Raw genomic sequence first — 18,270 nt, forward strand, 5'->3', positions numbered from 1 at the left:
ATGACCAATCCCAATTCCAGAGGACTCATGACAAAACATGCTACTACTTCCTGGTAAGTTAGTGAAGGACTCAATGAAAAACAAAGAATCACAAGACACGAATTCTAGTTTTGATTCTGCCTGTGTACTATGTGATGTTGAACTATTAAGTTTTCTCATTAACATAAAGATTAAAAAGAAACTTTGTAGTCTCCCTCATAAAGGTATGAGGGTAAAATGGAAATGTTATTAAATAATAGAAATGACATAATTACTTAATACTTTAATATCCTTTATTAAGATAGCAAGGTGTGGAGGACTGAGCCAAAATGACAGAGAAAAGAGGAACTCATCTGAGTTGTTCCCTCTAAACACCTTTAAATAATTCCCTAAAACAAATTCTGGAGCATCAGAACCCCTAAAACGTCAGAGTGAAACAATTTTCCTGCCCAAAACAACTTAGAAGGTATGCAGGAGAGATCTATTGCATCAGGGTGAGAGTGGAGCATAGTTCAATGAAGGTCACCATTGCAGACCAGGCTCCAGCAAATCAGGAACAGGCTTTAGGAGTCATTGAATCAGCAGGAGCTGCTCCAAGAGCTCTCAGATCAAAGATGATAAAGGGGTCCAACAACTGGTAAGGAGATTAGTCCTAGAGCAGGATTCTGTGGCTTTGTTCATACTCAGATCCAGGTCACAGGACTGGATAGCAATCCTAGAGTGAAGGGGAGCACTGCCACACCAGCGTTGGCAGCCATGGAGGTACAGAAGTGTAGAGAGGTAGGGACCCTGATCACAGTTTCAAGGCAGAAAAAAGTATTTATGGATGCTCACAGACCAGATAACAGGGCGGGAGAATAATAAACATATACATCTCTTCTTTGATCATACCACTTAGGAAGAAATGAAAATTTACAGGCCCTGAAAAAGCTATACAAAACCCCTCAAGCTTAGAACAGTGGGCTTTCACCCTGGAAGCAGAGCTTCACTTTAACAAGGAATTAAAAAAATCAGAAATACGAAAGCAATAAAAAAAAATAGCAAACAAGGAAAGAAATCCTGACAATAGAAAGTTACTTTGGTGACATGGAAGATTGGAAGATTAAAACACACACACATACACACGCAGAGAAGAAGACAACAAAATCAAAACTCCCAATTGGTCTCAGGCCTTGGAAGAACTCAAAAAGGATTTTAAAAATCAAGTAAAAGGTAGAGGAAAAATTGGGAAGAGAATCGAGAATAATACAAAGAAATCATGAAAAAATAGAACAATTGTTTGATAAAGATAGCACAAAAAATACAGAAGAAAATAACACCTTAAAAACAGAATAGGCCAAGTAGTAAAAGAGATAAAAAATTCCAATCAGAAAAAAGGTGAAAAGAGAGGGTGTCTCTTAGGTGCTCTCTCTTAAAACTTATAAACTAAGGACTCTAACTAAATTTTCGAGAAACAAAACCCACAGAGGGACCCAGTGAAGCAGTTCTCCAACTCAAGTTAACATGGAAAAAAGCAGAAAGGCTCTGCTCCCCGGGGTTGGAGGGGTGGCCCACCAGAGGGGCAGCCCACCAGAGGGGTGGCCCACCAGAACAAAGGAACTGCAGCCTCCCAGAGGCAGCCCCAGGGCACTGGGAGCCCCACCTCACAGTAGCAGGGGAGTTTCTTGACCTACACCCCAGGGAGCACCAAGCACAACTTGGGGGATCAGCAGGGGGGACCTCTGCCAGAGCGAGCACGTGAAGTCCAGCCCTAAGGGCACACAGAGAGCAGCATGGCCATGGAAGGCCAGACCAAGGAACAGGAAGCAGAAGCTGATAAGCAGGAGCCCCCAGGACATGAGTGCAGAGCCTAGGGAGGGAGCAGAAAGAGAGTGCTGAGCTCTGTCCTCTGTTCCTGGAACAGGACTCTGGGGTTCTCACCATGTTCAGATCCCGATTGCAGTCTAGGCCCCCCCATAGAACAGCAAGGACCTCCCACCTCAGCCCTGTGGCAGAGGGGGGAAGTTATGGTCATTCACAGATCAGGAGGGAGGACAGAGCCTCACACAATGAGATCCTTGTGGGGGGTGTCCAAAAAGCTCAGAAAGCATCCCAAAACCAGGCTCAGCTGGGAAAATAAGTAAGCAGAGAAAAAGAGGAACACCATTGAGAAATACTTTGCCTGTGATCCAAAGAAGGATCAAAATACTCAATCTGAAGATGAGGAAGCACAAGCTCCTGCATCTAAAGACTCCAAGAAAAACAGAAATTTGGTTCAGGCTATGACAGAGCTCAAAAAAGACTTTTAAAATCAAGTGAGGGAGATAGAAGGAAAAATTGGGAAAAGAAATGAGAGAGATGCAGGAAAAACATGAAAATGAAGTCAGCAGCTTAGTCAAGGAGATCCAAAAAAAAATGCTGAAGAAAACAGCATGCTACAAACCAGTTTAGGTCAAATGGATAAAACAGTTCAAAAAGTTATTGAGGAGAAGAATGCTTTAAAAAGAATTGGGGGCAGCTAGGTTGCGTAGTGGATAAAGCACCGATCTTAGAGGCAGGAGTACCTGTGTTCAAATCCGGTCTCAGACACTTAATAACTACCTAGCTGTGTGGCCTTGGGCAAGCCACTTAACCCCATTTGCCTTGCAAAAACCTAAAAAAAAAAAAAAAAAAAAAAAAAAGCAGAATTGGCCAGATGGAAAAAGAGTTAAAGAAAGCTCTCTGAGGAAAACAAATACTTCAGACAAAGAATAGAACTCAGGGAGATTGCTGGTTTTATGAGAAATCAGGACTCAATACTTCAAAACCAAAAGAACAAGAATTAGAAGAAAATGTGAAACATCTCATTGAAAAAAACAACTGATATGGAAAACAGACTTAGGAAAGATAATTTAAAAATTATTGGAATACCTGAAAGTCATGATCAGGAAAAGAGCCTTGACATCATTTTCAAAGAATTACTACAGGAAAATTGCCCTGATATTCTAGAAGCAGAGGGCAAAATAGAAACAGAGAGAATCCACCGATCCCCCGGAGAAAGAGATGCCAAAAAAATCAACCCCTAGGAATATTATAGCCAAGTTCCAGAACTCCCAAGTCAAAGAGAAAATATTACAAGAAGCCAGAAGAACACAATCCAAATATCATGGAGCTGCAGTCAGGATCACACAGGACTTAGTAGCAACTACATTAAAAGCCATAGGGCTTGGAATATAATATACCGGAAAGCAAAAGAGCTTGGAATGCAACCGAGAATCAACTACCCAGCAAAAATGAATGTCCTCTTCCAGGGAAAAAGATGGACTTTCAGTGAAGCAGGGGAATTTCAAATGTTCCTGTTGGAATGGCCAGAGCTGAACAGTAGGTTTGATCTTCAAATACAGGACTCAGGTGAAGCATAAAGATTGGAGAAGAGGAAAATATGAGGGACTTGATGATGAACTGCATGTATGCCTATATAGAAAAATGACGCTGATAATACATATATGAACCTTCTCAGTTAATAGAGCAGGTAGAAGGAGCTTTTATAGTTGAAGCACAGGAGAAAGCTGAATTCAAAGATAAAATATGGTGTAAAAATGGAGTCAATAGAAAAAAAATGTAATGGGAGAAAGAAAAAGGAGAGGTGGGAATAGGCCAATATATTTCATATAATTAGATTTTTCTTTATTACAATGAGCTATTGCAATGATATGGAAGGAGGGAAGGCAAGGGGGAATGAGGGAATCTTCACTCTCATCAGAGGTGGCTAGGAGAGGAAACAGCATGTATACTCAATGGGGTATAGACATCTGGAGTAAGAAGGAGAGAGGGTGGGACAGGGGGAAGGGGTGGGGATGTGAATGAAGGAGGAAATGATGGACCATGGTGGAAGAGTGGTCAGATATAACACATTTTCTTTTTTACTTCTTGCAAGGGGCTGGGATTGAATGACCTGTCCAGGACCATAGGGCCAGGTGGATGCTGGGCCTAAAGGGGTGGTAGGGGGGCCTGGGGCCTCTTAGCCCCGGGGCCGGGGATCTGTCTGCTGTGCCACTCAGCTATCCTACAGCAGAGTCAGAGTGAAAGGAGAGAGAAAATATAGTACATGGTGGTGGAGAAGTACGAAAGGAGGGAGTTGCGATCAGCAATGGAAACAGTAGAAAAATATGGAAGTAACTTTTGTGATGGACTTATCATAAAGAATGTGATCTACCTACAACATAGTTGGTGGTGTTGGAACACAGACTGAAGCCTATTTTTTTTTCTTATTATTATTATTTTTGGGGGGGGTGCAGGGTAAGTGGGGATGTGGTGGCCTGCCTGGGGCCACATAGCTGGGTGATCATTGGGTATGTGAAGCCAAATTTGGACCTGGGTACTCCTGGCTCAGGGGCCAGTGCTCTGTCTGCCACCCAGCCACCCCTACTATTATTATTATTTTATTTTGGTTTGTTTTTTTTTTTTTGGTTTTTGTAGGGCAATGGGGTTGGGGTGGCTTGCATGGGAGTCACACAGCTCGGTGATTGTTGGGTATATGGGGCCGGATTTGGGCTCAGGTGCTCCTGGTTCCAGGGCTGGTGCTCTGTCCATTGCGCCACCTTGCCATACCTACAATTATCACTTTTGTTTTTTTTTAATTTTAATTTTAATTTTTTTCTCTTCCTGTACTTTATCACTCAAACTAGTCTATATTTTGGGGGGAGGGGTATTTTGTTTACTCTTAAACAAGAATATTTTATTAATGTATAAAAAAACATTATTTGTACGAAATGAGAATAAATAATTTTTTTAAAAAAGCAATATATACAAAATTTCACTGAAAAGAAGAGCACCTTAAAAAGTAGAAATGAACAGATAAAAAAAGATTCAAAAGCTCACTGAAATTTCTAAAATATACAAAGAACTGTACAAAACTTATAAGGTTACATGTCATTCCTCAGTTGATAAATGATCAAGGGATATGTAGTTTTCAAATGAAATTAAAGCGATATATAATCATGAAAAAATGATACAAATAATTGCTGATTAGAGAAATGCAAATTAAAACAGCTATGTGGTTTCACCTCACATCTATCAGATTGGCTAAGATGACTAAAAGGGAAAATGATCAATCATGGAAAGGTTGTGGGAGACTGGGAAATTAATGCATTGTTGTTGGAGCTGTGAACTGAACCAACCCTTCTGGAATTTGGAATTTGCAATCTGGAACTATGCCAAAAGAGCAATAAAATTGATCATGCCCTTTGACCCAGCAATACTAATGCTAGGCTTTATCCAGAAGCAATCATAAAAAAATTGGGAAAAGTCCCACAAGTTCCAGAATATTCGTAGTATCTCTTTTTGTAGTGGCAAAGAATTGGAAATTGAGAGAATTCCCATCAGTTGGGAAATGTCTGAACAAGTGATGGCATATGAATGTTACATAATACTATTGTTCTATAAGAAACCTTAAATGGTCAGATTCTAGAGAAGCATGAAATGAATTAACAGAAACTTATGCCTGAGTGAAGGGAGCAGAACCAAGAAACCATCCTACACATTCAACAACACTGTGAATTGATCAGCCTTGGAGAATGTGACTCCTTTCAGCAGTTCAGAGATCTACGACAGCCCAGGGAGACCAGTTATGGACAACGCTACGCACATCCAGAGAAAGAAAGAAAAAACAAAAAATCCTACAGAATCTGAAGAACACTAAATTCACTATTTAAAAATTTCTTTTATGGGTTTCTTTCCTATCTCATAGATTTCTTTCTTTCCCCTTAATCCTAAATCCTTATACAAAAAATGACTAATCTATAAACATGTTAAATATAAATGTGTATGTCTAATATTCATCTGACTGTTTGCTGTTCAGGGGAGGGGGCAGGAAAGGCGTGTGGAAGAAAATCATGTAACTTGTATATGTATATGTAACATGTAATATGTATATACATGTAGATCAATGTTGAAAAACTTTTATAACATGTAACTGCAAAAATAAAATACCTTTTGAAAAAAAAAGAAAATAATTCCTTAAAAATTAGAATTGAACAACTGGATACTAATGACTCTAGGAGACATCAAGAAATAATGAAATGAAAAGAAATAAAAACTAGAAGATATCACGAAATATTCCATTGGAAAAACAACTGACCTGGAAAATAGACCCAGAAGAAATTTAAAATTACTGGACTTCCTGGAAGCTATGAAAAAAAGAGCCGAGACATCAATGATGTCAAAAAATTATCAAAAACAACTGTCCTGGGGACTTCCGGGCAAGATGGCACAGAGAAGACAGGCACAGTTCTAAAGTCTCCTGATCTCTTCCCCATCTATCACATGAAACAAACCTCATAAAAGAAATCCGACCAACAAAACCCAGAAAGAAAAGAACATCTACCTCAGGATTAGTCTCCCGCAGCAGCTTTGGCCGAATTTGGGCAGGTGAGTCTGGGCTCAGAGGGAGGATCAGCCCCAGACCAGCCAGATTAACAGCTGAATTGGAACCAGGAGTGTGAGGGCTTGACAGCCAGACTTGCTGGATCAGCAGTGGGGCTAGAAGACAGGGGCTTGGGTCGGCGGGGGAGCAGAGGCGCTGGTGTTGGTACTGTCCCCCAGGAGCTTGGGGACAGGGCTAGGGGGAGAGTTCCAGTGAGGGAGAGCTGCGGACACCATCCCTGGGCTGCTCTGGTCTGAGGAACTCTGAGTCCACGCCTCCAATGTGGCTAAGTCCTCTTCCCGAACAAAAAAATGGAAACTACTTCTGCCTCAGGCCCAGGTGTGTGAGCAGAACAACCAGCCCAGCTCAGGAATGACCTTAGGCCAGGGTAAAGACCACCAATGAATGAAGGCAAAAGAATTCAATAGCTCCAACCGCTCCCTTAAAGCAAAGGGAGAAGGCCTCAACCAAGGTCACAGACACTCCAGAGAAAGCAACCAGCAGCTCCTACTGGCCAGCCAGAGAAACTACACTCAGGGAGTAAAGCCTTCAGCAATCCCAAGCCCCAGTGAACCAGCCCCCACCACCACCAAAACAAGGTCTTAGCAAAATGAAGAAGGGTTAGCAGAAAGGTGGATCCATAGAAAAATTCCTGGAAGGGAAAGACCCTAACTCAGAGAGACCTGGAACCTCTGATGAGAATACAATCTGGTCTCCAGCACAGAAAGACTTCCTTGAAGAAATAAGGAAGGAAATTAATAATTTGGGAGAGACAATTAATACCTTGGAACAAGAAAACAAAACCTTAGAAAGTACAATTGGACAAACACAAAAGGAGAATAAATCTCTCACATCATCAATTGGACAACTATAAAATGAGAATAAATCTCTCAGATCATCAATTGGACCAATTCAAAATGAGAATAATTCTCTCAGATCCTCAAATGAAGAAATGCAAAAATAAATTAATTCTCTCAAAACCTCAATTGGTAAACTAGAAAGCTCTTTCAAAAGCAGAATTGACCAACTGGAAAAGGAGTTGCAAAAGGTTAATGAAGAAAACTCCTCCTGCCAAAAAATAATGGAGTCTACAGAAACTAATGACTCCATGAGACAGCAAGAGTCAGTTAAACAAAATTGAAAAATAGAAAAAATAAAAGCAAATAAAATACTGCATCAACAAAGCAACTGACATCGAGAATAGATCGAGGAGGGGCAACCTGAAAATTATAGGACTTCCTGAAAACATTGTAGAGAAAAAAAACCTGGACTTAATATTACAGGATCTAGTGATGGAAAACTGCCCTGATAACATGGAATTGGGGGGAAAAATAGTTATTGAAAGAGTACAACAATCCCCACCAGAAAAAGATCGTAAAATGAAAACACCAAGGAATGTTGTGGCCAAACTCCAGAACTATTAGATAAAAGAGAAAATCCTGCAAGTAGCCAGAAAGAAACAATTTAAATATCAAGGAGCCACAGTAAGGATCATGCAGGACCTGGCTGCATCAACCTTAAGGGATCGAGGGGCCTGGAACGAGATATATCGAAGAGCATGGGAGTTTGGAATGCAGCCAAGAATCTACTTTCCTGCAAAGGTGAGCCTTTTCTTCCATGGAAAAGGATGGACATTTAACGAAATGGAAGAATTTCAAAAATTTCTGATGAAAAGACCAGAGCTAAACAGAAAATTTGGACATCAAACAGGAGGTTCAAGTGACACATTAAAAGGTAAAAAAAGGGGGGGGGGGCGGTAAAAGAAATAAAAAAGCAATCCAATAAGTTGAAACTGGCTATATCCCAGCATGGGGGGTGGGGAAAGATTCTCATAAATCTTAAGAATTGTAACTCTAACAGAGAGAATACACCTAGCCAGAAATGATGGACATTCATGACCTATCCATGAGACTGCTATTTAATGGGATGTAACTGGCTTTAACCCCACTTGGGAGAAAGACTCTAATAACACTCAGGAATTTTGACTCTATTCGATAGAATATACTGAACTAGAAGGGACAGACACTCAGAATTTTCTATGACTTAGATAGAATGATCTTAAAAAACACAACCTCCTTAAAAAGGGGGACAGGAGTGGGGCAGCTAGGTGGCGTAATGGATAAAGCACCAGCCTTGGAGTCAGGAGTACCTGGGTTCAAATCCGGTCTCAGACATTTAATAATTACCTAACCGTGTGGCCTTGGGCAAGCCACTTAACCCTATTTGCCTTGCAAAAACCTAAAAAAAAGGGGGGGGGGGACAGGAAAGAGACTGGAGGAGGGAGGGGAGTGAATAGGGTGAATCTCATTACACTAAGAGGTACCAAAAAAACCTATGGCAATAGAAGGGAAGAAGGGAGCAGAGGAGAAACACCTGAATCTTCTTCTCATTGAGCTTGGCTTAAAGTCAACCTACACATACTCAGTTAACTTGTAAAACATCTAACCTTTCAAGTATTAAAAGGGGAAAAGGGGAGGGGAGACAAAAAAAGGGAAGGGAAGTGGGGGCAAATAGGGGAAATAACAAAAGGAAGGGAAGGGAAAAAGGGAAAGGGGAAATAAAGAGGAGGGTGTGATATGGGACAGCAAACACACTGAAGGGGGTGGTATTCAGAAACAAAATACTGGGGAATATTGATAAAGGGGGGGAAGGGGGAAAAATACAAACAGAGGGAAGATAGCACGGAATAAAGAATTAGTAATCATAACCTTGAATGTGAATGGGATGAATTCTCCCTTAAAACGTAAGCAAATAGCAGAGTAGATTAAAAACCAGAATCCTACAAAATGCTGCTTACAAGAAACTCATTTGAACCAGAGAGACACATATAGAGTAAAGGTAAAAGGTTGGAGCAAAATATATTTTGCTTCAGCTGAAGTAAAAAAAGCAGGGCTAGCAATCCTTATCTCAGCCAAGGCAGCAGCAAAAATAGGTAGCATTAAAAGAGATAGGGAAGGAAACTTTATCCTCCTAAAAGGTACCACAGATAATAAAGTCATTTCAGTATTGAATATATATGCACCCAGTGGGACAGCACCCAAATTCTTAGAGGAGAAGCTGAAAGAACTACAGGAAGACATAGACAGCAAAACTGTACTAGTGGGAGACCTCAACCTCCCACTATCAGATCTAGATAAATCGAATCATAAAATAAACAAGAAAGAAGTTAAGGAGGTAAATAACTTGTTAGAAAAATTAGATATGGTAGACTTATGGAGGAAACTGAATGGGGATAGAAAGGGATATACCTTTTTCTCTGCAGTACATGGAACTTATACAAAAATTGACCATGTACTAGGACATAAAAACCTAATGATCAACTGCAGAAAGGCAGAAATAGTGAATACATCTTTCTCAGATCACAATGCAATAAAAGTCATATGTAATACTAGGCCAAGGAGATATACACCCAGAACAAATTGGAAACTGAATAACCTCATTTTAAAAAATGAGTGGACCAAAAAACAAATTATAGAAAGAATTAACCATTTTATCCTAGATAATGATAATAATGAAACAACATACCACAACCTATGGGATGCATTCAAAGCAACTGTCAGGGGATATATTATACCTCTAAATACTTACATGAATAAATTGGAGAGAGAGGAAATCAATGAACTAAACATGCAACTAAAAAAATTAGAGAAAGAACAAATCAAAAATCCCCAATTAAATACCAAATAAGAAATTCTAAAAATTAAAGGAGAAATTAATAAAATCGAAAGCAAAAAAACTATTGAATTAATAAATAAAACCAAAAGTTGGTATTATGATAAAACCAATAAAATTGATAAGCCTCTGGTCAATTTGATTAAAAAAAAGAAAGAAGAAAACCAAATTCCTAGTATCATAAATGAAAAAGGTGAAGTCACCACCAATGAGGAGGAAATTAAAGTAACAATTCGAAATTATTTTGCCCAACTCTATGACAACAAATTTGATAATCTAAGTGAAATGGATGAATATTTACAAAAATATAAGTTGCCCAGGTTAAATGAAGAAGAGATTAAATACCTAAACAAACCTATCTCAGAAAAAGAAATTCAACAAGCCATTATTGAACTCCCTAAAAAAAAATCTCCAGGGCCTGATAGATTCACAAGTGAATTCTATGGAACATTTAAGGAACAATTGGTTCCAATTCTATATAAACTCTTTGGAAAAATAGGGAAAGATGGAACTCTGCCTAACTCTTTCTATGAAACCAATATTGTGCTGTTACCTAAACCAGAAAGAGTTAAAACAGAGAAAGAAAATTATAGACCTATTTTCCCTGATGAATATAGGTGCAAAAATCCTAAATAAAATCTTAGCAAAACGATTACAACAAGTCATCACTAGGATAATACATTATGATCATGTAGGATTTATTCCAGTAATACAGGGTGAGTTCAATATTAGGAAAACTGTTAGTATACTCAATTATATCAACAACAAACCTATCAGAAATCATATGATCATATCAATAGATGCTGAAAAAGCTTTTGACAAAATACAGCATCCATTCCTATTAAAAACACTAGAGAGTGTAGGAATAAATGGACTGTTCCTTAAAATAATTAGCATTATCTATTTGAAACCATCAACAAGCATTATATGCAATAGGGAGAGGCTAGAGGCATTCCCAATAAGATCAGGGGTGAAACAAGGGTGCCCATTATTACCACTACTATTCAATATCGTATTAGAAATGTTAGCATCAGCAATTAGAGAAGAAAAAGAAATTGAAGGAATTAGAATTGGGAAGGAAGAGACAAAACTTCCCCTCTTTGCAGACGACATGATGGTCTACCTAGAGAATCCCAAGAAATCATCCAAAAAACTACTGGAAATAATTAGCAATTTTAGCAAAGATGCAGGTCATAAAATAAACCCTCATGAATCCTCAACTTTTCTATAATGTCTAGCAAGAAACAGCAGGAAGAGCTAGAAAGAGAAATCCCATTCAAAGTAACCTCAGACAATATAAAATACTTGGGAGTCTATTTGCCAAGACAGACTCAGAATCTTTTTGAAAACAATTATAAAATACTTCTCACACAAATTAAATCAGATTTAAATAACTGGGCAAATATCAACTGCTCATGGATAGGTACAGCTAATATAATAAAAATGACAATTCTACCAAAACTAAACTATCTGTTTAGTGCCCTACCAATCAAAATTACAAAAATTTACTTTAACAAGTTAGAAAAATTTGTAAATAAATTCATATGGAGAAAGAAAAAGTCAAGAATTGCCAGGAGCTTAATGAAAAAAAGTGCAAAAGAAGGTGGCTTAGCCCTACCTGATCTAAAATTATATTATAAAGCATCAGTCATCAAAACTGTTTGGTATTGGCTAAGAAATAGAGTGGTAGACCAGTGGAATAGACTAGGTGTAAAAGCAGGAGATGATTAGAGTAATATGCTGTTTGATAAACCCAAAGAGTCTGGCCATTGGGATAAAAACTGCCTCTTTGATAAAAATTGCTGGGATAATTGGAAGTTAGTATGGAAGAAACTTAGATTAGACCAACATCTCACACCCTTTACCAAGATAAGATCCAAATCGTTACAGGACATAGATGTAAAAAACAATACTATAAGCAAATTAGAAGATCAAGGATTAGTCTACCTGTCAGATCTATGGAAAGGGGAGCAGTTTATGACTAAGGAAGAGCTGAAGAACATCACCAAAAACCAAATAGATGATTTCGATTACATTAAATTAAAAAGCTTTTGCACAGATAAAACCAATGTAACCAAGATCAAAAGAAATGTAGCAAATTGGGAAACAATCTTTACAACTAATGATTCTGACAAAGGACTCATTTCTAAAATATACAGAGAACTGAGTCATATTTTTAAAACAAAAAGCCATTCCCCAATTGACAAATGGGCAAAGGATATGCAAAGGCAATTTACAGATGAGGAGATCAAACAATCCATAGCCATATGAAAAAAAATGCTCTAAATCATTAATTATTAGAGAAATGCAAATTAAAGCTTCTCTGAGGTACCACCTCACACCTCTCAGATTGGCCAATATGACCAGGAAGGATAATGATCATTGTTGGAAGGGTTGTGGGAAATCTGGGACACTATTACACTGTTGGTAGAGCTGTGAACTCATCCAACCCTTCTGGAGAGCTATTTGGAACTATGCCCAAAGGGCAACAAAAATGTGCATACCCTTTGACCAAGCAATACCACTACTGGGTCTATACCCTGAAGAGATGAGGGAAAAGGGTAAAAACATTACTTGTACAAAAATATTTATAGCAGCCCTGTTTGTGGTGGCAAAGAATTGGAAATCAAGTAAATGTCCTTCAATTCGGTAATGGCTTAGCAAACTGTGGTATACGTTATGTCATGGAACACTATTGTTCTATTAGAAACCAGGAGGGATGGGATCTCAGGGAAGCCTGGGGGTATTTGCATGAACTGATGCTGAGTGAGATGAGCAGAACCACAAAAACACTGTACACCCTAACAGCAAAGTGGGAGTGATGTTCCACCTTGAAGGACTTGGTCATTCCATCAATGCAACAATTGGGAACAATTTTGGGCTGTCTGCAAAGAAGAGTGCCATCTGTATCCAGATAAGGAGCTGTGGAGTTTGAACAAAGTACAAGGACTATTCCCTTTAATTTAGAAAAAAACAGATATCTTATTGTCTGATCTTGTTACCTCTTAGACTTCTCTTCTTTTCTTTAAGGATATGATTTCTCTCTCATCACACCCAATTTGGATCAAGGTACAGCATGGAAACAAAGTAAAGACTGACAGAGTGTTTTCCATTGGGGGCGGGGGGGAGGAAGCAAGATTGGGGGGAAAATTGTAAAACTCAAAAAAACCTTTAATAAAAATAAATTTAAAGAAAAAAAGAATAACTGTCTTGATATTTCTGAACCAAAGTGTACAATGGAAATTGAGAGAATTCAATGATCAAGAATATTATAACCAAGGTCTCCCAGATCAAGGAAATAATATTGTAAACCGACAGAAAGAAACAACTGAAGTATCATGGAGCCAAAGTCAGGACATGACAAGTTTTAGCATTTCCTACATTAAAGGATCAGAGGGCTTAGAATATGATGTTCCAGAGGGCAAAAACGTTAGGATTATAATCAGGAATCCTCTATACAGAAAAACTGAGTATCAAAAAAAAAAAAAATGGGGGGGAGAAGGGAGGGACGAATAAATATTTAATGAAATGGGGAAATTTCAAGCATTCTTAATGAAAAGATCAGAGCTGAATAAAAAAAATCTGATTTTCAAGAGAAACAACAAAAGGTAAACAAGAAAGTAAAATGATAAGGCCCTTAATAAAGTTAAATTGTTTATATTCCTACATGTGAAGATGATACTTGTAATTCATAAGAACTTTCTCCTTATTAGGACAATTAGAAGGAATAAATATATATATATATATATATATATATATATACACATGAGAGAGAGAGAGAGAGACTGAGGACACAAATGTGAGTTAAATATAATGGGATATTATGTAAAAAAAATTAAGGGATGAGAAAAAGAATGCACTGAGAGAACGGGAAAGGGGGGAAGTAGAATGGGACAAATTATCTCATATTAAAAATGCAAAGAAAGAACTTTTACAATGGAGGGGAAGATGTGAGGAGGTAAGCAGAAGCAACATGAATCTTATTTTTGTCAGAATTAGCTCAAAGAGGGAATAGCTGTCACACTCAATTGGGTATAGAAATCTATCTTACCCTATAGGGAAGTAGGAAGGGAAGGGGATAAGAGAAGAGGTTGGTGGGGAGAGGAGTGTGCTTATAGAAGGGAGGTTGGATTGGGGAAATGTTAGTCAAATGCAAAAGGAGAGAGAGAGAGAGAGAATAGAATAAATGAGGGAAACAAGATGGAGGGAAATACAGTTAACAATCCTAACTGAAAAAATACTGTGAAGCAAGTTTCTCTGATAAAGGCCTCATCTCTCAAATATAGAGAGAAATGAGACAAATTTGTAAAAATAAGACCCCATTCTTCAATTGATAAAGGATCAAAAATATGAAGTGAGTTATCAAATGAAATAATCAAAGCTATCTTACAGTCACATGGAAAAATGCTCTAAATCACTATTGATTGGAAAAATGAGAATTACAACAATTCTGAGGTACTACCTCACATTAATAGGACCAGGAGAACACTGTCAAGGAACAGCAATATTGTTTGATTATCTGCTATGAATAACTCAGCAATACAGCAATTCAAGTCAACTCCAAAAGATTTAAAATGAAAAATGCTATCCATCCTCAGAGAAAGAACTGATGAAGTCTGATTACAGATTGAAGCATACTTTTTTTTCTTGATTTTTCTTGGGCTTTTATTTTCTTTTACAACATGAATAATATGGAAATATTTTGAATGACTACACATGTCTAACATATCAGACTGCTTGTCTTCTCAAGGACGGGAAAAGGAAGGGAGAGAATTTAAAACTCAATTTTAAAGATGTAACTGGGGAAAATATAATATAAAAGCTACTTTTCAAAAAAAGACAGAAGAGTCTGAAGAGAAACGCAGTGGATTTGGGGTGAATAAGCACAAAACTTTCTAAGTCAAGTTTTCTCATCTATAAAACTGGCTAGAGAGGAGGGAAAGGGAATCTTAGATTAAATGACCCTTCTATCACTAAACACTATGAAATGTTTGCTTATAATAGGACAGAGCTAATTAGTTTTCAAAGCATTCTTAGAGCAATTTAAAATGACCATTTTAAAAAAAAAAACCAGATTTTTGTGGTCTAGTGATATAAAAAAATGCTTAATATAAAATTGATTAAATCAGTAATGGAACTAAATAAATTATTAACAAATGATAATCATATTTTAGACCCACATTGCCATTTATTAGAAGCTATTTGATTTATTAACAAAATTCTTTTTAAAAAAACTAAATTCTGTACAATCTTATACATATTTATTATTAGCAAATACGAAATCACTAAAAAGCTCTGCATCATCACAGGTTCATAGGTAATTGATATAAATTTGAATTTAAATTTTTTAAATAATCTTTAAATCATTGTATTGAATAATCCTAAATCAACTACACAAGTATCTGATCAAGAAAACCAGGTTAGACCGTACACCATAACAGCAACGTGAGGTTGCTGATCAATCTTAATGGACTTGTTCATTTCATCAGTGCAACAATCAGGGACAATTTGGGGCTATCTGCAATGGGAGAATACCATCTGTATCCAGAGAAAGAATTGTGGGGTTGGAACAAAGACCAAAGATTATTACCTCTAATTTAAAAAAAAGTTATTATGTAAATTTTGCTATCTCTTATACTTTATTTTTTCCTTAAGGATAGGATTTCTCTCTCAACCCATTCAATTTGAATCAATGTATAGCATGGAAGCAACATTAAGACTGTCAGATTTCCTTCTGTGGGGGTTGGGGAGAGGGAAGCAAGATAAGGGGGAAAATTGTAAAATTCAAAAATAAATAAATTTTTTAAAAAACAGGTTAAGTAACAGTTCATATAGAAAAAGATTTGATTGTTGTGGTGGCCTCCAAGTTCACTGAGTCCACAGTGTGACAGTTCAAAGAATCATATATGTATGAATATCACATATTCCATATATGAAAAGAATTATATTGTTTAGAATGAGGAAGACCTAATTAAGCTATACCTGGAGGATTATTTTCTATTCTAGGAACAATATTTTAGGAAGACTACTGGCAAGCTTCAGTACATCCAGGGATGTGAACTATGATGGTGAGTGACTCAAAACTACACCATACAAAGGTCAAATTAAAGAATGGGTACATTTGGCTGAAGAAAGAACATGACAACAGTTAGCTATTCAAAGGGGTTGTTAAGTGAAGGGAAAGGGAGTAGAGCAGGACTGAGGGGAAGATAACTTACAAAAAGACATTGTTTTATTTTTTTCAGGGCATGGAGTCTCAAAGCAGGAATTTAATACATTTTTCTTGATTCATTAGTTTATTTGTCTTCAGAGGACAACTTTAGACCCAATTCATGGAAGTTGCAGAGAGGATGATTACAGCTTACTATAAGAGTATACTTAAAATTTGTTGCTGTTCTTGATTAGTTGATTTTAGTCATGTCCAACTCATCCTGACTCTTTTGCAGATTTTCTAGGCAAAGATACTAGAGTGTTTCAACATTTCTTTCTCCAGGTTATTTTACAGATGAAAAAAATGAAGCAAACTGGGTTAAGTGAATTACCCAGTACCTAATAAGTGTCTGAGGCAGGATTTGAACTCTGGGAAACCAGTCTTCCTGACTCCAGGTTCAGACCTCTATTCACTGCACCACTCAGGTGACCCTCCTTAAAAAAAATTTAAAAAATAATAATAATAATTAAATTTGCAGATGTTCAAAAGGGAAATGATTCGCTTTGGGAGATTGTAAGTTCCTGTACTGGAGGCCTTCAAGCAGATGTTGGATAATCACATCTCAGTTTGTTATAAAGGAGTCCCAACTGTTAAATTCTATTACTCTGAGACTACAGTTTGAACATTAAATTGTAAATCATTTTTAAATTACATTAAAATGTTAAACAATATAAAATGTGTTATACACTAGGTAAATGGGAGATACTCAACACAGGATAATATATCCATTTTTAAGAGACATAGAGGTTCTCCCAAATATCTGGAACAGGATGGGTAAAAATTTATTCCTAATATAAAATGTTTTGAACAACTGCCTACTTTTTTTCTCTAAGATGTGATTTTTCACTATTCTTTTAATTATCCTGACTATATCTGGGAGTCAACTAAGTGCCTCGTGGTTGATCCTAGAATAAGAATGTGACATCTCCTGATAACATTTTTACTGATATTCCCCTACCTGGAATGTTTTCCCTCCTCATTTCTGCTTCCCTCAAGTTTCAGCTAAAATTCTTTCTATAAGAAAACTTTCCCAACTTCCCTTAATTCTAGTACCTTCCTTCTATTGCTTATTTTCAATTTATTCCAAATACAGCTTATTATTATTATTATATATAGCTTATCGTCACCCCCATTAAATTACAATTTCCTTTCTTTACAGGGTCAGCACTAAGCACAATGCCTGGTACCTAATTAGTGATAAATATTTATTGGCTGAATAATCTTCCTTTAAGCAAAGAAAATGTGTCTGGCAAGCAACAAATGTGTATCAAAGGAGAAAAGAAGAAATTCCTATTTACATTTATTTATTGATGATTAGATTCCTTTTCTGTTACTATTTAGGTATATTATATCAAAGATAGAAAGCTTTTTAGTTGCTATTTGTAAATAGACATTTAGCATTCTTCAAAACATATGCTAGGTGAGGTAATTTTTTTTCTTTCCTCCAAAATTGAAAAATCAATAAATTCCAAGTATTTCCCAATATTAGAAATAGCAAGCTCATTTCACCTAAGTTTTAAAATAATTTAAAAATTAAGCTTTCAAGATATTAAGATTAAAGGATATACAAAATCAAAGTACTAACTTGGATATTTATGTCTGGCTAAAAAAAACTTAATTGTTTGTTCACACATACATGCAACTTACCTATTTGGAGATAGCCTAGAAGTGACAGTACATCCATGGAAATCCTTTTTACTCTTACGCAAAAAAGAGCTGCTGCCTTTATATCCTACCCCCTTTATCCACTGGAAAAGAAAACAGACAATACATGACAGAATTGAGAAGAAAAGAATAGAGTAATATGCTATTATGACACTTAAGAGATACTAAAAGTATTCATTATACCTGAAAATGCAGAAAAGTTCATTTAGAACTTCCTAAGTTCACTTGGAAGTTCCTAAGAAGGAAAAACAAGGTAGACAAATAAAATTTCAGGAATAACTAGCTAATGACATATAGTGTGAGAGGGAGCATAGGATAACAGGGAGTTGGAAACATCTGATCCTGCTTCTGACACATATTA

General features: G+C 37.0%; 1 protein-coding gene across 12 annotated transcripts in view; it reads right to left on the reverse strand.

Moving 5' to 3' along the window:
* Positions 1-18,270, reverse strand: part of SENP7 (SUMO specific peptidase 7) — a 199,930-nt gene that overhangs the window by 150,739 nt on the left and 30,921 nt on the right. For 6 of the 12 annotated variants that reach the window (XM_074214358.1, XM_074214357.1, XM_074214356.1 and 3 more), the window contains one exon: positions 17,892-17,992. The exons of 2 other annotated variants lie outside the window; for them this stretch is intronic. In XM_074214358.1, coding sequence (XP_074070459.1) covers positions 17,892-17,992 — 101 coding nt within the window. Of the gene's footprint in view, positions 1-17,891; positions 17,993-18,092; positions 18,145-18,270 lie in introns of all 12 variants that reach the window. 4 more of the 12 variants (XM_074214360.1, XM_074214363.1, XM_074214364.1 and 1 more) reach the window with 1 other exon arrangement.

The sequence above is a fragment of the Macrotis lagotis genome, chromosome 1 (genome assembly GCF_037893015.1).
Source record: "Macrotis lagotis isolate mMagLag1 chromosome 1, bilby.v1.9.chrom.fasta, whole genome shotgun sequence".
Lineage (NCBI taxonomy): Eukaryota > Metazoa > Chordata > Mammalia > Peramelemorphia > Peramelidae > Macrotis > Macrotis lagotis.